Source organism: Sinohyriopsis cumingii, chromosome 16 (genome assembly GCF_028554795.1).
Source record: "Sinohyriopsis cumingii isolate HCF-2022 chromosome 16, ASM2855479v2, whole genome shotgun sequence".
Classification (NCBI taxonomy): Eukaryota; Metazoa; Mollusca; class Bivalvia; order Unionida; family Unionidae; genus Sinohyriopsis; species Sinohyriopsis cumingii.
The window spans coordinates 40207251-40229173 of record NC_142976.1 but is presented as its reverse complement, the minus strand read 5'-3'; the positions used below and the strand labels follow the sequence as shown (position 1 = coordinate 40229173).

Below are 21923 nucleotides of genomic sequence, written 5' to 3'. Positions count from 1 at the left end.
CTTGAGAGTTATTATTTTTATTTAAAGAGGCGGATTTATGGTGAATAAATCTAGGTTTCAGGATTACAAACAATACTCAAGCTTGAACTCAATGACCAACCAGATGTCAGAATGTTAAGCTGAGTCTGAGTTTGAGTCTGAAAAATGTATGTAATTTTGAATCAAGTCAATGCATAATGAAATCATTGCTACCACAGAAAGCATATAGGTATAGGTATTGCAGGCTTGTAGATTATATTAACAGATTCTGATAACCTCAATCACTATTTTTGAAATATAAATTCAATGGTTGGGTGTTTAGAAATGAGGTTTCTTGAACAATGGTGTGTCAAATATATTTTACTGTACCATTTATTACCATCTCATTCATGGGTACAGTATGGCACACTTGTAAATATAAATAGTATTATCTATTTTGATAGAAAGGTGTCCAGAAAATAGATTTCTTTTTTTAATGTAACCCCCGCTAATATGCTATTAATATAGCTTTTTTTAAAATATATACTACAATTAATAGAGATGACAAAATTCTATAATTGTGGTACCAACAATCACCATTTGAACTGGAAAGAAAAAAATACTAGATACCAATTTTGTAAAGTTGTAGAAAATAACTTGATTGGGGAAGGCGTAAACCATATTCTTTATACTGGAATAATTTGATGATTACACATGTGTTTATGTGGAAGACCCCCTCCCCCCACACATATTCATGAGCAAATTGAAACTAAAGTACATGCATAATACGAAAAAGAAAGAAGCTGATTACATTTCAAACAGGCCAGAAAAAAAGATAGCAGAAAATAGAGAGAAAATACACACACTGATATCAACCAACCCAATCTAACAAAGAAGCCAGATTCTGTATAAACAGTAAATGTGTTGTAGTCAATAATGTAATTGATTCATGTAACAGTTGGGAATCAGTTGAAAACATTATTCCATTAAAATAATTGATGGAGGCACAATACACTGATAGTGATATCAAGGAGTGTGGAAACTTATTGTTTTTGACTGATTAATGAGATTCAAGAATGTAAGAGATGTGGAAAAGAGAGTACATTATAAACTGAAGGAGTTACAGCATGTACAGCATATTAATTTGCATTGATCTTGAAACCTGAGAGAATAAATAAAGTGCAGCCAAAAAGACATCATAGTTAAACAACAAAATGGCACATATAAAAACACGAGAAGGCAACTATAATGCAATCAATGCCCTAGCTGGGTAAAGAATGGCATCACAAACACAAAAAAAGAAATAATGTTGAAAAATATGAAGCTGACTTTAACTGTATTTCCAAAAAGATAAAACGAAACCCCACTGTAAAAGACAAAAAACTCGTCAATAAGACCTTGAACAACATAAATTAGAATCTCATTGTACACTAAAGAAATGACCAGATTATGAAAAGTTATTTCAAATTTCATTCAAAAAATGCATGGCAACAATTTACACAACCGTCCATGCATTTTCCTGGACAAAATACTTGCCATGTTAAATTTAAAGCATTTTAAAAGTCTTCAATCACAAAGAACAACCACAAATTAACCAAATACAGTTGATATCAGAATAAGTTTTACACCGTCACCTTTCATAGCATTTAGATATACCGATTTTGAAGATTCAGTTTTCATGGATGCGTAGTTGCATGTACCTTAAATAGTGGACCGTCTACATACTTGCATATCCACCTGCAACTGCACAGCTGCAGATCTGGCATCACATAATGCAATGGCAGATCTGGGTCTATGCAGTTTGTAAGAATTAATCAGTAGAAGAAATAATATATGCTGTGATCATCCAGTGCATTATGCAATGACAGATTTGGGTCTGTGGTATTTGCAGCTGGACATGACAAGTATAAACGTATTATATATCAGAGCAGAATTACCTGACCAGATATGTTACACAAAGCAATACACACCATCTACAAAACTTTGGACAAATTATGTTGTATTTGGCAATATAGCAACATCCTACCCTGTCCATGCTGTAAAAGAACTGAATATTTTCATCGACGAAATGCACCAAAAACTGCAATACAATACAGACTTTTTGGAAGACATTAAACATGCACATACTGAGGTAAAGGTATCTATGTACAAAGCTATTTTAAAAATTGTGTGTTTTTTTATATTTATAAAAAGCCCAAGTTATTCAACTAGCACCATTCAAGGTATTCATCAGATATATCAGCAAACAGGGTTTTATATAAATCCATTTCATACCATACTGCTTGTTTCTGTTACTGTGACCACAAACCAACACAGATAAAAACCACAGTGAAGTTTATTGATTTTGAAAACTCGAAAACTCCGACATCTAAATGGTCAGTGACTTTGACAGTAGCTAATTAGAAGTTGGAATTTTTGGCTGATTGTGAGAGTTTTTGTTAAGGTCAAGGCTCATAAAGCCTGGCCCTTTATTTTGTTAAATTTTATTTTGCACATCAAACTTGAACAAAGATCAAAGTCTAAAAATTAAACAGTTTACAATTTTACTTTATGTGAAATAAAAATTCTAAAACTTCATGGATTTTTTTTTTGGTCTTCACACTGCGTGCAAAATTTTGATGACATCAAAACATTAAAAATTATCTGACCAGGCACAGAAGCAGTTCACTGTGAAACAGGTGCCCCATACACACTTTCCCATGCTATGATAATCTGTGATGTACAAGGCTTTCAAGTTTGAAGTTTAAAAGCAAGGTGCATGTTAAAAGTTTAAAGAATACAGGGTTACTATGGTATTATCTATTATGTCTTGATCTCACTGTTTGCATGAGATAATTAATTACTTCACCATGTGTGATTTAATTTTTCAGTTGCATTAATGAAATATCCAAATGAGATACTACAATGTATCAGAAAATCTCTTTTCTGTACCAAGTATGAAATACAATACAAAGATAAACTTTTGAACTGCGTGATAGTGACTAATTAAATATATTATCATGTCTTATACAAGCTGTAAAGCACCATAAAACAAGGGTCAGGGCCATATGTTCTTTACAGACATGATAATTCTACAGATGAATACAAAAAATACCATCATTATGGATGCTGGACAAAAAGCCATAATGTTGTCTCTTTGAAGTCTTTGAAGATATTAAGCAATTATTAATCAAATACAGAAATGTAAACAAAATCATTTATAAATATTTAAATAACTGAAAAGACTTGCATGATTATGGTAACTAAAAGCATGACAGCAATAATTTTTACATGTGGTAAGCCATTTAACATCATAACAAAAAAATATGATTCATACAGATAATGGAACCAATCAGAAAGGGAGGGATATAAATATAAATGACAAGCGAGATTTGTCTTCCATTTAATCATGTTCATTTATTAAGAAATGTAAAAATATGCTCCATTATGAAAAATGCAATAATTCTGTCAATTATTTTCTGTTGCAAAATAAATACTCTCACTCCAGAACTTAAATATATAAGAGTAATTTATAAAAAAAAGTAAGCAAGTAGACTGATCAGTGTGTTTTTGTAAATGATATTGTTCACTATTCAATGAAAGTTACTGTCTTGTCTTATTCGATGGAGTTCAAGCTTGTTATTTAGTTATTAATTTTTATTAATTGGTTTATACAAGATTTTCACAATTAATCAAATGTTTGACTAAAAATATTTAACTAAAACTTGCCATAGGGAAATTTAAAAAAAAAAACAACACTGCTACATCCTAGGAGCAACACTAATTGTAAATCTTAAAACATCTGAATAACTTCAATGAAGATAACATTCCTGTTTTGGCTAAGTTCAAGGCTTCAAGTTCAAGGCTTCAAGTTCGAGGCTTCAAGTTTAAGGCTTCAAGTTCAAGGCTTCAAGCTCAAGAAATAAGGCTGGTGACCTATGTTTCTATATCTATAATTTATATCGCACAATTCAATGTTCAACATATGAAAATTTTTAACAAATATTTAATTACCCTGTAAAAATGTCCAAGTATATGTGTGTGTGTGTGTGTGTGTATGTATGTATGTATGTATGTATGTATGTATGTGTGTATGTATTTATATATATATAAGTAGCAATAATACAGTATAAAGAAAATATCTGCTGCTATTACACCGGTGAAATTGCTTTTAAGGAGGGATGCATAGGGCCTCCATAAATGGTCATAACACTTTGTTACATACCCTTGTTGTAGAAGAGATCTCTTCTATAATCTGATAGAAGGTTAAAACAGTTTTTGTGCCATTACTATCTGGCACAAAGAAAAAAAATTTATGCTGCCGAAGATCGAAGGTAAAATAAGAAAAAGATAGTGTGAGACTGCCAAAACACAGATATCATACAATTAGCCAAAAGAAGAGTGATTCAAATAAACCCAAGAAGTAGTGACAGCCCTAGCTTTATGGGATTTGATTCTCATAAAGAAAAGGTCACTCTCAGTGAGGCATCGATAAACTCTTGATAGTAAGGCCAATCCACCAAAAAGATAGGATGTCAAAATATCAGAGGAACCTTGAATACACAGGAAGAGATACTCCCAAGCTTTCCTTCTCAGTTACGGGAAGGTAAATAAAACCATAAGGTTTTAACTAGGCAAATAAGTCTCTCTTAGTCATTCCCAGAACAGATATGACTGAGATGTAAATCTCAGTAGAATGTGGAAGGTAACTGATTCATAGCCAAAACCCAGGTTGGCAAAAAGGAGACACTGGAATGGAACTCCTTGAACCTTATGCAATCCTTTTCAACAGACAACTGATGAAGCTCACACCTCCTCCTCACTGATGCCAAAGAAAGCAGGAAAACTGTCTGGAGGGTAACATTTTTTGAAGACATTTTCACATGGGGATTTTGACACATCCCAAAAGGATGCATGCAAGATTACATTAAGGCATTAATGAGTAGGATATTGGTCTCTGAAGCTCAAAATACCTGATTAGATCAGAAAGAAAAGGTTCCAACCCAAATGCAGGACCCCTACAGAACTTGGTTGTTAGAAAGAGCAGCTGTAATGCCCTTAATAGTGGTCACCAAGCATTCTTTCTCCTCAAAAAGAAAGAAAAGAAATTCTACAACTGCATCCAAAGGTGGACAGCTAAGATTAAGAATTAAGAAGTTTCCTACTGCACCAATTACATACAATTCTTCATTTTGCATTGTAGACCTTAGAAATGGCCAGTCTCCAAGCCTTGATGATGCATTTGGCAACCTTGCTCAAAAACTGGCTCTGGTAATTTGATTGCCTGAGATGAACCAAGTGTGAAGGATACAAATATGTGGGCTGATCTTGATTTATCCTCCAATAGTATGCAATATTATGCCTCTCTTCAGTAGTAATATCCTGTGATCATCTACACTGCTGAAACAAAACCATCAGGGCCAAATGGAGACTACCCAGATTAGACAAATAATGACTAGTAAAATTCCTTATTGGCAGGAGCACCTGTTGCATCAATCTGAAAGGTGAGAGGATGTATCTGAACAGTTGACCCCACTTTAGATTTATAGTGTCCATTGTCCAGATCCTCTGAACTGGAACTGAGGAGATGTGCTCAGTCTCAATGAAAGAAGTCCAGCCTAAAAAGGGACTCTTCTACTGACATATGAAGAGACTGTTCTGTGAAGCTCACACAGCCACCCTTGGATTGACTCTTCTACACCAGTCAATATGGTGGACTCAGAATGATCCTTATTAACTCATGGGTCATTTCTTCCTGGGACCAAGAACCATGAAGAATCATGCCTTCTCGCTCCAGGTGAATGTCCATCTATGAATCTGAAGCATCAGTGTACAGAAATGAATGGGGTTATGGGAGCTGCAGGTTGGTGGAATGGATTGGTGCTCCAGTCATAAGACAATGCCAACTTAACCATCCACACAGATGAAAGTGAAAATTGGCTACCAGGTAGATCCTAGCTGATATAGGATCTCTTTATGGCCACCAGTTTGATAAAAGCAAGAACTGGAGTGGATGCAAGTGAAGTCTTTCTAGAAAAACATGTCTGCTGCCAATCTCAGCATCCCCTAGAGCAAAAGGTAAAGGCAAGCCATCAATGACTTGCTCATGACAGCCATTATGAGAGAATGGATCTTGTTGACCCTGTCCTGAGTAACATTAACTGGCCCAAGGCTTGTGAAGAAATCCATCCCCACACAGACAAAGTCCTGACAAGAGATTTTTCTGACTTCTACAGGTTTAGGATAAAATCAAGAAGGACACATATTTTCAGAAGCCATTGTCTAAGGACACTGTACATCAAATAGTCATCAAAGTACTTGAGGATGGGAATCACTAAGAACCTCAGGTGAGCAGCTACTGCCCCCATGACCCAAGTAAAGGTCCTTGGGATGGAGGCAAAGCCAAAAGAGGATAAGGCAGATGAGGCAAAACTTGTGGTATTTTCTGTGCGGAGAGAAGGTGTGGATGTGAAGATATGCACCCTGACGTTTAATGGAGACTGCCCAGTTGCAACCACTCATAACATTCATGATAGCAGAAGTCATCTCCATCTTGAAGCAGTCTTCCCTCAAGAATTTGTTTAAGATGGAAAGGTTACTTAAGAGTCAAAAACTTTCTGCCAGGAACAAAAGGCCAGAGAGTTGTTTTTCTTCACTTTCTTGACCTCTTCCTTTAAGCGCACCAGATTGGACTGGTGGAAGATCATTGGGTCCATGAAAGAGGAAGATGTTTCCAGAACTGAAGCTAGAAGCCTTCCTCTTATGGTCAAAAGGACCCATACATTGTCGATGATGGCTGACAAAAAATCTGAAAAATGGCTAATTGGGTTCCAACTGGATTGTCTTTAAGAAGATATGGCAGGAGAGGGTGCAAGTCCCTAGGGTCAGGACCCTCTCTTCTAGGGAAAAGTGGAAGAATCTGACAACTTTCTCCCATGGCTTTTCTGGCTACCTCATCTAGCTAATATCTGTTTCACACAGAGTGCCATTTTGCCTCTCACCAGCCCTGCTCCCTACACACATCATTTCCAGGATTCAGCTGTTTAATTAGTGTGCCATTGCTGTATTTAAGATAAAGTACTCACGAAAACATATAAAACAGATTACCACTGACAAAACTTCAGTTAAGGAGAGCCTGGAATCTAAATTTGAAAGATGATGTACCTTTTGATTAAATCATGGGATGTTATAATATCCATGAACATTGAAAAATGCTGGGTGAAGGAACTGGAAATGGCATTTTCCATCTGAGAGTATAATGGTAACGTCAGTGAAACAATGAGACTGAAACTGGAAAAAGATGTGGCTAAGGCTGATAGGGCATTTGGGGTATTACTGCAATCAAGGGAAACTGCATATGAATGGCTGACTTACAATATTAGCAATCCAGTTGGAGAACATGCTTCGAACTCAGAAATTATCGAAAGTATTAGGGAAAAAAAGACAACCATTGAAGCTGGAGATGATACAGATGATGAAAGCACCAAACCTGTGAAAAGTGAGTCTGATGACCAACTATTGAAAGTACTAGAACAATCCAAGATTTAGTGACTGCAAGAAAATGGATGGAGACTCGGAATGTCGAATAAGTCAGAATTCTTCAGCTGTGGAATATGCTTGACTTTGCTTAGTGTAAAACATGACAGCAGCAGGGGGCAGATGAAATGTAACCAGTTCTTCAAAAAACAAAAAGTCTACCACTGAATACTATTTCAAACATTTACATAAACATGTAGTACATATATTTAAAAAATTTAAATTTTAGCAAGGAATTACACAGATTATTCAAAATGTAGCAGATACTACTCTAGAGGTTTGAAATGCATACATATGCCACTTATTGATCTTGATGCATGTACACATGCATACGTATGTCACTTATTGATCTTGATGTATGTACACATGCATACGTATGTCACTTATTGATCTTGATGCATGTACACATGCATACGCATGCCACTTATTGATCTTGATGCATGTACACATGCATACGTATGCCACTTATTGATCTTGATGCATGTACACATGCATACGTATGCCACTTATTGATCTTGATGCATGTACACATGCATACATATGCCACTTATTGATCTTGATGCATGTACACATGCATACGTATGCCACTTATTGATCTTGATGCATGTACACATGCATACGTATGCCGCTTATTGATCTTGATGCATGTACACATGCATACGTATGCCACTTATTGATACTGATGCATGTACACATGCATACGTATGCCACTTATTGATCTTGATGCATGTACACATGCATACGTATGCCACTTATTGATCCTGATGCATGTACACATGCATACGTATGCCACTTATTGATCCTGATGCATGTACACATGCATACGTATGCCACTTATTGATCTTGATGCATGTACACATGCATACGTATGCCACTTATTGATCTTGATGCATGTACACATGCATACGTATGCCACTTATTGATCTTGATGCATGTACACATGCATACGTATGCCACTTATTGATCCTGATGCATGTACACATGCATACGTATGCCACTTATTGATCGTGATGCATGTACACATGCATACGTATGCCACTTATTGATCTTGATGCATGTACACATGCATACGTATGCCACTTATTGATCATGATGCATGTACACATGCATACGTATGCCACTTATTGATCTTGATGTATGTACACATGCATACATGCTGAACTGGGATCTCAGAATTAAAATGGCTCTTGACAGACGTTTATTCCAGAAAATGAATGAGGTAGCCAGATATTTGTGACATTTTATATTACAACATTCAAAAGATTCATACAGGTTATAACAAAAAAGAAAACATTTATAAATGTGATTATTAAATATACCAAAAAATGAATCCATTTTAGATCGTCATTTGCTGTTGCTTTAGTTTCATTTAAACAAATTATTTATTAAAACATTTTCTTCTTTAGAAAACTATTATAAACTTTCACCCAATAACAGTATTTTTATACCACTCAACTGTTTCTGAAAACTAAATTATCAAATGAAAACAAGCAGAATACTAAATCAAAATTAAAGATTTCTTAAATGATGTACTTTTCCAGTCAAGTCTGATGGTAAAGTTTTATTTGATAAAGTTCTCCCAAAAAAGTGCTAAAATTTGATAATAAAAGTTGTTTGTTATTGCTAGTATATTTTATCTTTCCTTTAAATTAGGGTTCATGCTACATACGTTTTGTTCTAAAGGTAGGATATGTGGTGACACATTGACACACAATAACACACAGTGTGAGAGACTGATTTAATGTCTATAGTACACACCCTGCATTAATAATTCAATTATAAGCTTTTGCTAAGACCAGATGATAAGCTTTTACGTTATTTTTGTCTTGTGGCTGTAGTGTTTGGGAAAACTGCACGGGATAATTATAGACATCCACAACATGTCAAGTTAGCCAACAGTCACTTTAGCATTTAGTCCTGTCTAGTATATGTGCTGAATTTAGGATCCCTGACACTTAACTGAAATTGTGCTACATCTTTCCATATATTTCTCTTGGATCAAGTTTTCATACTGAATTCAGACACATCATGATCAAAGTTGAAATTACTAAAAATCATGTTCTATGTACATATTTTAATGCAATTATTAATGAGATTGGTTTGTGACTACATGTTTTTAGCTACTCTAGCATCCATGTGATACATGTACCAATGTATGGTTATCTCCATAAAACCAAATATTAAATATATAACCACTCTATTTTTCACTATTTCTCATTCAATATATATATATCAGTTTAGGTTGGTAAATTGCACCATTCAAGCATGCAGTTCTGTGCCCACTCCTACCAAACCATCTCCCCTCCATGAAGAGCCTAGGAATATACATCCATCCTTTCCTTCAGCTGACTGATTTGTTTCTATTTCCCATGATACATTTCATAGAACAATGACATTCTGTGGACCAAGACCGTCGTGCTATAGTCAAGTTTCCATGTAGCCAATATACTGTTACTAGAAATCTGCTACTAACAGGAAATCCCGAGCAAATTTGTAAGGCAAGCAAAGAAACATTTTGCAAGATCCATGATTTCATGACAGCAACTGATTTTTTCCAGCTTTCTTAAGTCCTCTCAAGTTCTTTATATTATTTTGCTATCTTTAGGTACAACACATACACCGTCAGGTTTGAAGTTAAGAGTCACTTACCCCCCCACCCTCACTGAGGCCAATATTTTTATATTTAGTCTATTGGTATGAAGCACATGTTTCAGTGAATCTAAGTAAAAATCCTAGTTAAGGAGAGAGCCTGTAAAGCATCTTGCTCAATCAGCTATATCTCTTGGTATGATACTTATGTATTTATTTGATGATGTTTACAAATACTATTTAAACCAACATAGTTCAACTTAAGGGAAGTTTGGATGATTGAGATTTCAGTGTTGATTTGTCTGTGTGTGTGTGTGTGTGTGTGTGTCAATTTATGGAAACAATCTCTACAAAAAGGTGTCCTTCATGTAGAGATGATTTCCCATATGAAATCTTGCAGTGGAGTGGTGATATGTGGTCACTTACCTCCCGAGAGCACTACACCAGTCTAAAGTGTTGAACACATCAGTCTCCTTTGTATCGTACAGGGCCACAATGTGGCTCAGCAGTCTTGTGACCGCAGCTGAAACTGACTTGTGTGAGGTTGCATTGGTGATTTGATAAATTCCATTTTGGAGCCCCTGTTTGGTGTGACTGGCTAGGAGAATAATCTTATCTGTTGGATTCAGCTTTAACTTTGGCAAAAATCTGGAAAAGGAGTTGTGTCAGGTTGTATGAAATGTGTGATAAATAAAGGGGCAGTAAAAGCTGTTCTGTAACTTAAGCACTCTCAGACATCTTTGAAGGCTAATTAAGATCCTTCTGTTCTTAACTAAAGAGCCTAAACTGGTTACCTTCAGTTGCTTTGGGGTGTTTACTTTCTGCATAGAAAGAACAATGAACTGATCCTATGTTAACCTAGCGAAGGAACCAAACAAATCACTTTCATATTCATAATTTACTTTCTGCAATTGTAAGACAATATAAAAAATGGTAAAATCAGCTACTTATTAATGATTTGTAAATTTAAAAATAAAATTGTCATTTTTATTGAACCACATGCAAACTGGCACATTAGGTACATTGTTTTTTTAAGATTTACAATAGCAAAGAACTTTGCAGTGTTTCAAAAACTTCAAACATTTCTTTGAAATAAAATGTTACTCGCACAATGTCCTGTTGATGTTCATGTTTTTGAAAGATAAATAATGTATATCCAAGAACTTTTTGTCAGAATTACAAGTAATTCAATCCCATTTGTTGTGTAATGTGTGGTACACCCAATTCTCATCAACTTCATCTTTTTTTCTGGCAAAGCCACATTCTCAATGTGCAAATCATCAATAATTAAAAGAAGAATTAACAGAAAAGTCATACCTAATGGTCCTCTAAGCAGTAATGTGAAAATAAAGTTGGTTCAAAATTCTTAAATTTTGGAGTTCCTATATCACATAAATCTTTTTAACAAGTTCAAACAAAAAGGTTTAAGTTTTAGAGCAATGCCTAAATTTTAATTTTTACAGTCTTCCTGGTTTATCATCTTTGAATGTGGTTCTTTATGAAAAATGGAAATCCAAATTCATTGTCCTTTTTAGACAGGTGTGTGGCAGTAGAAAGAATTACAAACACTCTTAATCAACAAATCAAAGACATGCCACTGTAAGTGAATGACATCAGCTAAACAATTAAAATTCTACTAATATTCCAACCAAATGTTGAGGGGCACAGCACTGAGCCGTATAAGTACTTGTATGCATTACTGACAAATCACAACTGACAAAACCATAACCAAAGTCCTAAATATGTCTGACTCAGAGGGCATGGGCCATATTGACAGTCAGACACCTGCACAGTTTCTACAGCATGACATATATAAATTAAATTTGTAATAACTTCATCATTTTGTCAGCTAATTTTCAGGATATTTTCACATTTCTACCAACATTATATCTCTATTAATATGGTAAATTTTCAAGAGAAAAACATCAGTTTAAATGAAAATATTATGCTAAGGAGTATGCATGGTTCTAGTTATTTTGGTACTTCACAAATTATACATGCTTTAGGTAAATTAATTATTGGAAGTCTGACACCATAAGAGATGTAAATGATTAAACTAAGTGTACTTACTCATTAACAGCCTCATTTGCTTTGCTCTGTACCAGAAATGCAAGCATTTTGTCCATGCCATTATGCCATGCAATGTTCCAGGTCATTCTGAGCATCTCTGCAGGGGCACCATGAAGGAGAGGGTCTGGCTGTGGTTGTGATGGAAGTTTATGGGGACTAGTTTCCTGATGAAATGAGGGTCTAAAGGGTAGCCTGTACCTAAAACAATTTGGTTCTCTGGTGAATTTTATTATACAAAGTACAGGAGAGTAAATTATTTTTAGATTTTTTAAACCTGGACAATATATACATTTTTGAGAACAGCTGAAAAAAATGTACTTTTAAGTGAAATTCTGTCATCTCATATTGTATAAAAACTGATAGTACCATAATTCTATTCATAAGCTGATATTTACCCTCTAATAAGTCTGTAAAATAAAACTTCAGAATAATGAACATTTTTGCCAAAATAATTTATCTGTGATAGAGTAACAAACAATTTTTGTGTGCACCAGAATCATTTCTGTATGGAGCTATCATGCTCCTATTTTCAAAGATACCTTACATACAACTGTACGGCAATGACACTGTACTGCAACATATGATAATTTGCTGAATAAATCTTACCTTTTCTTTAAGACAGCTGGGATAGAAAATGGTGTTGAATGATTGCCTCCCCTGAAAGCAAATTAAGAATCTAATAATTGGTTCTTGCATACTCACACGTTCATTGATTAGTTTTAATAACAAGTTTATGATTAACAGCACATTATATGCCAGCCCCATCATAAATAGTCCTCTATGGATACAGCTGAAATTTCTGTGCTGAAACCACATTCTTTCTTTAACCATTTATTTGACTACAAAAGACATGGGGTTTTTTCTTACCCTAAGTGCAACCTGTTATGTATATTTATTTTACATTGTTTGTTTGTTAAATTTTTTTAATTCCATTACATGTTATTGTAGTGTAGCACTGTTTACTGGACTTGATCTCATCCAAAACTGAGTTCAATTCTGTTTTTTTTTTGTTTTTATTTCATTGATGTAAACAACTAATAATAGCGTCATGAAACTTTGTAACTAGTTGCTGACCTTGTTCTAAAATCAGTGACAGTTTTGGTAACCAACCATTTTTAATTTTTTTAAAAATCTTTCTCAGAGTAAGAGTCATTAAGTTGAGTCAACATCATACCTGGACTATGTGATATTTTATCATGTGCCAATTGGTAACAAAGTTCTATTTTTTCCAGAAGAATCTGTTTTTGCATCTGTCTCAGTCATAAAACTGATGTTTCAATAAAAGCTAGCCAGTTGGGCTTAAAACATTGTAACGTTAAGTTGTATTATGTTGTGACCAGTTTGGGCTGAATTTTATTTTTCCTCAATTTATTGAATTCAAGTGATTGTTTTCCCTGGAAATATTAAAGTGCTTTGAAAATTCTTGGACAAAGACATTCACTAGAATTTATACTGAATTAAAAACTGGAATAATATTTTCTGTGATTCAACAAGAAACTGTTGACACATCTGCATTTTGTAGGTTATTAAAAATGTTGTTGTCTTCCATCTTGAATTTCATCAGGATTTGAACTGAGATTCACTCAGAACTTTTCACTGATAGGACTTGTGTTTATAATTCTTGGAATATTTTTGGATTACCATTAAGTTTTTTTTCTTCTTATTTTTCACTGTGTATTCTAGGGAATTAATTATTTGTTAAATACTGCTCCAGTGGCCTAGTGGTTAAAGCATCCACCTCGGATGCAGGAGATCGAGGGTTCGATCCCAGGCCAAGTCATATCAATGAGAAAAAATGGTACTAACAGCTTCCTCAATTGGCGTTCAGCATTAAGAGGTTAGTGTTAGGACTGGTCAGCCTGGTGTCAGTATAATGTGACTGGGTGGGAAATCATGCTAAATGTCTGCGACATGATGCCCCAGTGCTATAAACTGCCACATTGCAGACATCGTAGCAATATGACTGAAATATTGTTAAAGCTATGTTAAAAATCCAAATCACATCACAACACATATTTGTTAAATTTTACAAAGCTTGTTGTCTTCACTCTTTTGTTGCTTATTTTAAGAGCATATTGAGACTCATAACAAAACCAAGTGCAACGTTTGGTAACTGTTGATGATGGCAAACATCAAATTATTATGTGCAAAACATTTTTCTTATTTCAGATGCAGTGACCATGACCTTTGACCCCCAAATTCAGTGTTCTTATCTAATCTAGGTGCAAACTATCAACAAAGTGTGGTAATGTACATGGTAGAGAACTTGAGCTACTAAGCTACTGTGCAGAAATTATTTTTCTGATTACAGTTACAGTGAACATAGTCTCTGAGCTATAAACCTTGAAAGTGACTGGGTTTTTCCTTAGCCCAAGTCTAAGCCATCACCAACAATGATAAATGATTATGCTGGAAAACTCAAAATATCAAGCTGAAGCAAACTTGATAACATACATTTTATGTACAGATGGACAAAAACATAACAACATAATACACTTTGCCTTATAGTAGATATATAAAAATGTGTACATTTTTCTTACTCAGCAGTGATTACTCAGTAAGCAGGTTTATGCATATTCATGTACAAAGAAATATGCAAACAGCCACAAGTGACAAAATAGTGTAGGGGATTTTTACCCATGGCTTGCAATGATGAATAAACAGTAATCTACTTGTGAAAACAATAGTAACTCATTCACACAAATTTAAGTACCAATGAAAATTTCCTTCTTTGCACAGCCCTGAAAACAAACAAATTCAGAGTTACAGAATGAAAGTACAACTCACCCTTTGTCAAATTTTGCCAACTCATCAAAGAGAAGCAGCATGAAGATATGGGAGATCTCATAGCAGGTTCTCTGATCTTTACTGTTTAAAAGAGCAACTGAAATAAAGATTCAGGTATTTTGTTGAGTCTGCCATAAATTATTACCACATTTATTTTTCAACACAACAACTGTCATGTGCAATCTGATTAAAACCATATTTTTTACTCTGCTCCTTTTTATTCATTTGTAGCAAGAACTGACAACATTCAACAGCCTGTCAAGTTTTGGCCTCGAAATTTCTAATCTTTTTAAGCATGTAACTCGTATTAAATCTTTAATTCAAGAACTTTTCTTTTAAGTAATTATAGGTTACTGCATTTGTATGGGAAAATATGAATGAGTTTTTGGACGGAATACTGCACAACCTTGGGAGTGAAGCACATCCATCCAACAAAACAAGTTCATATATTCCCATACAAATGCAGTAACATTTTCTTATTCTTGCTAAGGCATAATTATGTAAACAAAAATACACTATATGAAACAAAGTAACTGAATGTATGCCATATTCCAAACTAAATACACAAGTGCAGATTCATCAATACACAACAACATTACTGATGTGCACATAACTCTGCCCAGATAAATTTGAACTTAGTCATGCGCTAGACATAACTTTTGAAAGAAAATGGCATTTTGGTGTACTTAAAATTAAAATTTGGAGTCATACTGTGAATGAATGTGCATTGCAATAACTTTTCCATTTGATCTGGAATGAATAGATTTTGGTATTTTTGTCATTTCTATGAAATTTTGTGATTATGGACTGGATTTTATCTGTGCCAATTATACATGAAGTACATCAGATTTCAGCAGCAACGGAGCAGCGTGTTGAAATCTGCAAGTGTGATTCTGTTCTGTCACTGAATGTTTGAAAATATAATGTGGGAAAAATATGAAGTCTTTCAATTGCAATTATCAAAAAGACACTATGGAATATAATGTTTATTTCATTTTGAGTGCAGTAAGGAGGATGTAATTACACTTGGAATATAGTCAAAATTACAGTACAATTTCAAAATGTGTAATCAAGCTTGAGAACCCATCATATGGCTCACAAAATTCGGATTTGCAGAACTAAGAAAGTACATTTTGAGGAAATTAAGGATGTAAAACTGTAAGTATATTTTTGCCATTCTTAATAGGAGCTAAAGAAGACAGTTTATGCCTTGTCACTTGCATGTTATTTGTACAGGCCCAGCAATTTTATGAAATGTAAAACCCCATCTATGTGAGTGTACATGATTTGTTTACAAATCAAAAGTGCTGGTATTTAACATCCATTGTTTGTTTACAATAGAAAATAGTTCGTTTATGAGTGCAATATGAAGTGCATGCGAGTGCAATATTGTAAAATACTGAATGATTCTGACAATGTAAAGTTAACAGAGGAAAAAATGAGCATATAATAAATTTAAATATTTAGGATTTTTAAACTATTATATCTGTATCAAAAAACTAAATTTTAACTGCATGGCTACCACATATACTCACACATAAGTTGGATCAAAATGCAAATGACATGGAACCAGATCCAGTTGCATAAATTGGAGGTTTATGCAATTTGTCATGAGTAATCAGTCGAACAAACAATATAGACTCTGATCTACTGGTGCATCATGTGATGACAGATAAGTGTCTGTATTATTGCAGTTGGACCAGGAATATTAGCAAATACAGATGATATACTCTGTGTTTACACCTATTATGGGACTTTTGAGCACCTTGTTTAAAAGATAATAGATGTCAAGAAGACAATTCAACCACTCTTATCACACTCTAATTTAGAATTTGGAAATGGAAATTAAATTATTTCATGAAGAAATATGATTCAGGAGTTATCAAGTAAACAAATGTATTACACACAGACAGGCAAGCTGACTCCAGTATAATTCCCCAGCTTTGTGAGCAGTGAATTTAAAAATCTGAGTACAACACAGGGCTTGTAATACTCTTACCTCTCAGTAATGTGTAGTATATCTTGGAATCATGAGCAAACTTGTGCCTCTGAGAGTAGTCATGGTGAATCAGGTGTCGCAGGATCGTCACACAAGCTGGCAGGTAGGGAACATAGTTATTCTGAAGAAAAAAAACATCAACATTAAATGGTGGGTTTGTTTTACACAATTTCAACACAAAACTGATTACATCAATTTGAGGAAATCATAGTTTAAACCCTTAACCAAAGAAACACCAAGGCTGCCAAACCAGGCCTGCCTGGGCTGGTATCAAACCCAGAACTCTTGGATAACAAGTTCAGTGCTCACGGCCTCAATATAGGTCTTTTACAAAAGAACAATTAAAAAAGAATTTCAATTTTTTTTTAAAATCTCGTTTTATTCTGAATCTACAACAGCACTATAATGTATCCACAGTCACATGCAAACAGCAGTAATGTAATATACAATAGCACTATAATGTATCCACAGTCACATGCAAACAGCAGTAATGTAATATACAATAGCACTATAATGTATCCACAGTCACATGCAAACAGCAGTAATGTAATATACAACAGCACTATAATGTATCCACAGTCAAATGCAAACAGCAGTAATGTAATATACAATAGCACTATAATGTATCCAGCAGTAATGTAATATACAATAGCACTATAATGTATCCACAGTCACATGCAAACAGCAGTAATGTAATATACAATAGCACTATAATGTATCCACAGTCACATGCAAACAGCAGTAATGTAATATAAGCTGTTTCTACTTAATATACACATGTGATCTATGTTGAAACAACCAGGAGCAGTTTTAAACAATCATCCAGAGATTTGATATATTGAAAATAAAGGCAATTTATCAGAAAAGCAAAGAACTTCATCATAAACGGTTATTTACTGACAATAATATTCCCAAGACAATTATTAAACAAATATCTAACCTTTTGAACTCCCCTACCTCAGTGTCAATGTCCATCCATTTTTTTGTTCTTCAGAGGACCATCAATGAATGACACCCTCACTTATGCCACAGCCTATGTTTTCTGTACCCCAATATGTGCAAGTTATTGACAGAGAGGTGTATTTATGAAACCCGCTTATTATGTTTCAGCGAATGTGTATGATAAAAAACTTTTAATAAATAAACATAAAACTTACAACTGTTTATCTTCATTATCCACATATCACGTTTTGACAATTTTTTCAATGTTATGATTGTAATTAATGAAAATGGCACAGTTTGCCACATTAGACCTGCGTGTAATGACAAAGACATTATGACCAAATATCAAAAACTGCATACCCACTGTTGCACAAACCTTCCAAGAATATCTGGTAATTTTTTTTTAATAATTAGATAATCAATGAAAGCATCTCATTCCTCAATTGCAAAGTCTTGAAGCAAGAGCTTGATTATGGCTATTGATCAATAAATCAAGCGCTTATGTGATAAGAGTACTTTGTTAATATTAATAAACATTACAGGATTCATTAGGCAAACGGTTTTAGACTCATTAATGATCTATTTTTTTCAGTTAGTATTACTCAGCAATGTTGCTTCAGAAAAAGAGGTAGTAAAGGAGTTAAATGTATACCATGCATTTTGGAACCAACGATTTTCTTTCCGTGTGTATGTGTGTGTGAGTGTGAATGTCTGTGCATGCATGTGTGTGTGCCTTCCTCCAAAATATAATAATAAACTCAAACAGACTTACTGTAGTGCTATCACCATCCTTCTGGATTCCTAACTGAATGTGCTCCATTATTTTTTCAAGCCCTCCATCACGTCTGAAGGCTGTGTGCAGGGTGGGGTCTTTTGAAATAGAAAAATAAAGCAATATATCATTCACAATGTTTTACAAAACTAGGTTAAACAGGACCACAGAATAGTTAAGAAGTTCCTGTCATGAAATATTCCTAGCTTAAATATAAAAATAATGCAATTATCAAACTGAAATGGAATATACCTCAAGAATTACACACATAAATAGTAACATTCCCTGTCTTTCATATTAAACTATGGTATGTTGTTTGTCTGGTGTGATATTTATATTGCTCTCTAACAGCTGTCTATTTATCTTACACTGAACTTCCCTGTCTTATGTCAGAAATTCCTAAACTTTTAACATAAATTACATATAATTTACATGCTTCAAACCTTGTTTATCTGACTGCATATTTGTCTGTCATTATGCCCCATCAAAATAGTTGTAGGGCATATAGTTTTACCCTTTTCTGCCTGTATGTTTGTCTGTCTCACTTTGGTACAGTTTTTCAATTAGGTCAGTTTTCAAGAAATGTGGTAGAGGCCTTTGCTTTGACTTCTAAACTGAGAATAACTTATGACATTTTGCACTTTTTCAACAACATATTCCTTCACTAGCAATTTGAAATTATTACATGAAATACTCAGTGTTGACAAAGAACAGAGTTTGTCATGTGACTGATTGGTTTAGTTTGGTATCCTTTCAAGTACATTTAGTAATCTATGAGAGACAGTCCACTACAGCTGGACTCATTCTAAGATAAAATGCTTCCAGGTCAATGCAAACTAAGTGGTTCATATCTAAATTTAGATGCTTTGTTTGGATGTACTTTTTATTGGGAGAATATTCATGAGAAAAACTAGTTTTTATCACAGAATAATCGGAAAAGGGTAATTCTTTATTTGTGGTTGTGAAAGTAGTGTGGTACATGTAAAGTCTGTGTGTCATATGGTCAGTTTGATTGACCTGGAAACAGAATTTTAAGCCAACATCTTATGATCAGCTGTTAAACATAATTATTCTGGACAAGTCGTCTCAGCTTTTGGTGTGTGTAATGGTTAATGGTACCATCACCCCTAAGAATCCATGTGTGACTGAAATGTTGTTCCAAGTTCAGATTGAATAAATACATGTATGTAATATGGAGGAAAATTAATGGCAGTCTGACCCTATTTTTACTTTACCTTACACTGACCTGAGCTGATCAATGCATTTGTCATCTTGAGAACTGGTGGAGGTAATAATAGCCAGTAATTATCACAGTGATAGAACTTAACATAGAAAGAACAAATAGCAGTATGGATAAATGAATTACTTGCTTCTTTGTATGGATTAAAGTTTGGTACCTTATCAGCATGTTGGAACAAATGGCAATGTGTTGAAATTAGAAATCAAGAAATATTGAAGACATATCAAGCTGTAAACTCCATTATGTGGTCGCTCATGAGGAATAAGTTTGACATGTTATGCACTAATAAGCCGGCAACTGGGAGGGGTGGCTGTCCTTGTGCTTCCCAAACATGCGGGTCAGATAAGCTCAGTCAATCAGCTGTATCGGTTGTACAATGTAACATACACAGTATTAATTCTTTTAACTTTAACATCACTAGCCCATTTTTATAAATGTTTGCAATATTCTTAAAATTCTCTATTATCAAAACTTGTTCTGGAAGAACAATTAGGATTGTAAAGAAGCAACCATGCTGTTCAATGGGCATGGCATTCTTCTCAAATCTGAGAAGTCTATTTTGACTATTGCTAACTCCAAGACAGAGTCTGATGTCCTGGCTTGGAAACTTGCCTTGTAGTATTATGGCCAGTTGATCCACAGCTGATTTCTTGACACCAGGATCCACAGACAGGGATGTGAAAATCTCGTACACCTTTCTCAGCCCATCCACCTACATTAATAGTTTACAAGACAACTACTTTTAAAAATTCTGTTACACCATCATCAAATATTAGATACATGTATTGGCAGGATTTTAAAGTTTCATTCATTATAGACATGGTGTGAACAAAGTGTTTTGACTCCGATCCTGGGAATGACACCATAAATCCATATCATTAGCACTCAAAGATGCATCTTAAAATGCCATGAATTTGTTTAATTTTAATGAACATCAAATTTTGGGTGTCGCAGGAGATTAGTTTTTGCTGGTACTGTACTTAAATTTACAGGCACATGGACAGTCCTATTTTTATTTTCTGGTTCCAGGAAATATGAAATCAACAAGAAGTGATAGCCAATAATTAATATAAAATTCACAAGAATTGGTGACCAATCAATAATATGAAATTCAAAAGAACTGCAAACAATCAATAATATAAAACTGACATGAACTGGCAGCTGATGATTAATATTAAATTCGGTAAAACTGTTATAGTCCTTCAATAATAAATATTTTACAAGAATTGGCAGCCAATTAGTTATATAAAATTGAAAAGAATTGGCAGCCCATTAGTTATATAAAATTGAAAAGAATTGGCAGCCCATGAATAATATTAAATTAACATGAACTGGTAACCCTCAATAATATAAAAGTGAAACAAATTTTGTGGCTTATCAATAATATAAAATTGACAAAAATTGGTATTACCCATCAATAATATAAAATTCACAAAAATTGGCTACCCATAAATAATATATACTGAAAGAATTGGTAGCCCATGAATAATTACAACTGACAAGAATTGTCAGCCCACCAATAATATAAAATTGACAAGAATTGGTATAGCCCATCAATAATATAAAATTGACAAGAATTGTCAGCCCACCAATAATATAAAATTGAAAAGAATTGTCAGCCCATCAATAATATAAAATTGACAAGAATTGGAAGCCCATCAATAATATAAAATTGACAAGAATTGTCAGCCCACCAATATAAAATTGACAAGAATTGTCAGCCCACCAATAATATAAAATTGACAAGAATTGTCAGCCCACCAATAATATAAAATTGACAAGAATTGGTATAGCCCATGAAAAATATAAAATTGACAAGAATTGTCAGCCCACCAATAATATAAAATTGACAAGAATTGGTATAGCCCATCAATAATATAAAATTGACAAGAATTGGTATAGCCCATGAAAAATATAAAATTGACAAGAATTGTCAGCCCACCAATAATATAAAATTGAAAAGAATTGTCAGCCCACCAATAATATAAAATTCACAAAAATTGATATAACGAATCAATAATATAAAATTCACAAGAATTGGTAGCCCACCA

General features: G+C 34.1%; 1 protein-coding gene across 1 annotated transcript in view; it reads right to left on the bottom strand.

The window, feature by feature from the left end:
* Positions 1-21923, bottom strand: part of LOC149780264 (rotatin-like) — a 118296-nt gene that overhangs the window by 6563 nt on the left and 89810 nt on the right. The window contains exons 18-24 of the mRNA XM_089936360.1: positions 20485-20584; positions 18633-18730; positions 16919-17039; positions 14920-15016; positions 12739-12789; positions 12133-12330; positions 10489-10710 (exon numbers count right to left, since the gene is read on the bottom strand). Coding sequence (XP_089792486.1) covers positions 10489-10710; positions 12133-12330; positions 12739-12789; positions 14920-15016; positions 16919-17039; positions 18633-18730; positions 20485-20584 — 887 coding nt within the window. The remainder of the gene's footprint in view (positions 1-10488; positions 10711-12132; positions 12331-12738; positions 12790-14919; positions 15017-16918; positions 17040-18632; positions 18731-20484; positions 20585-21923) is intronic.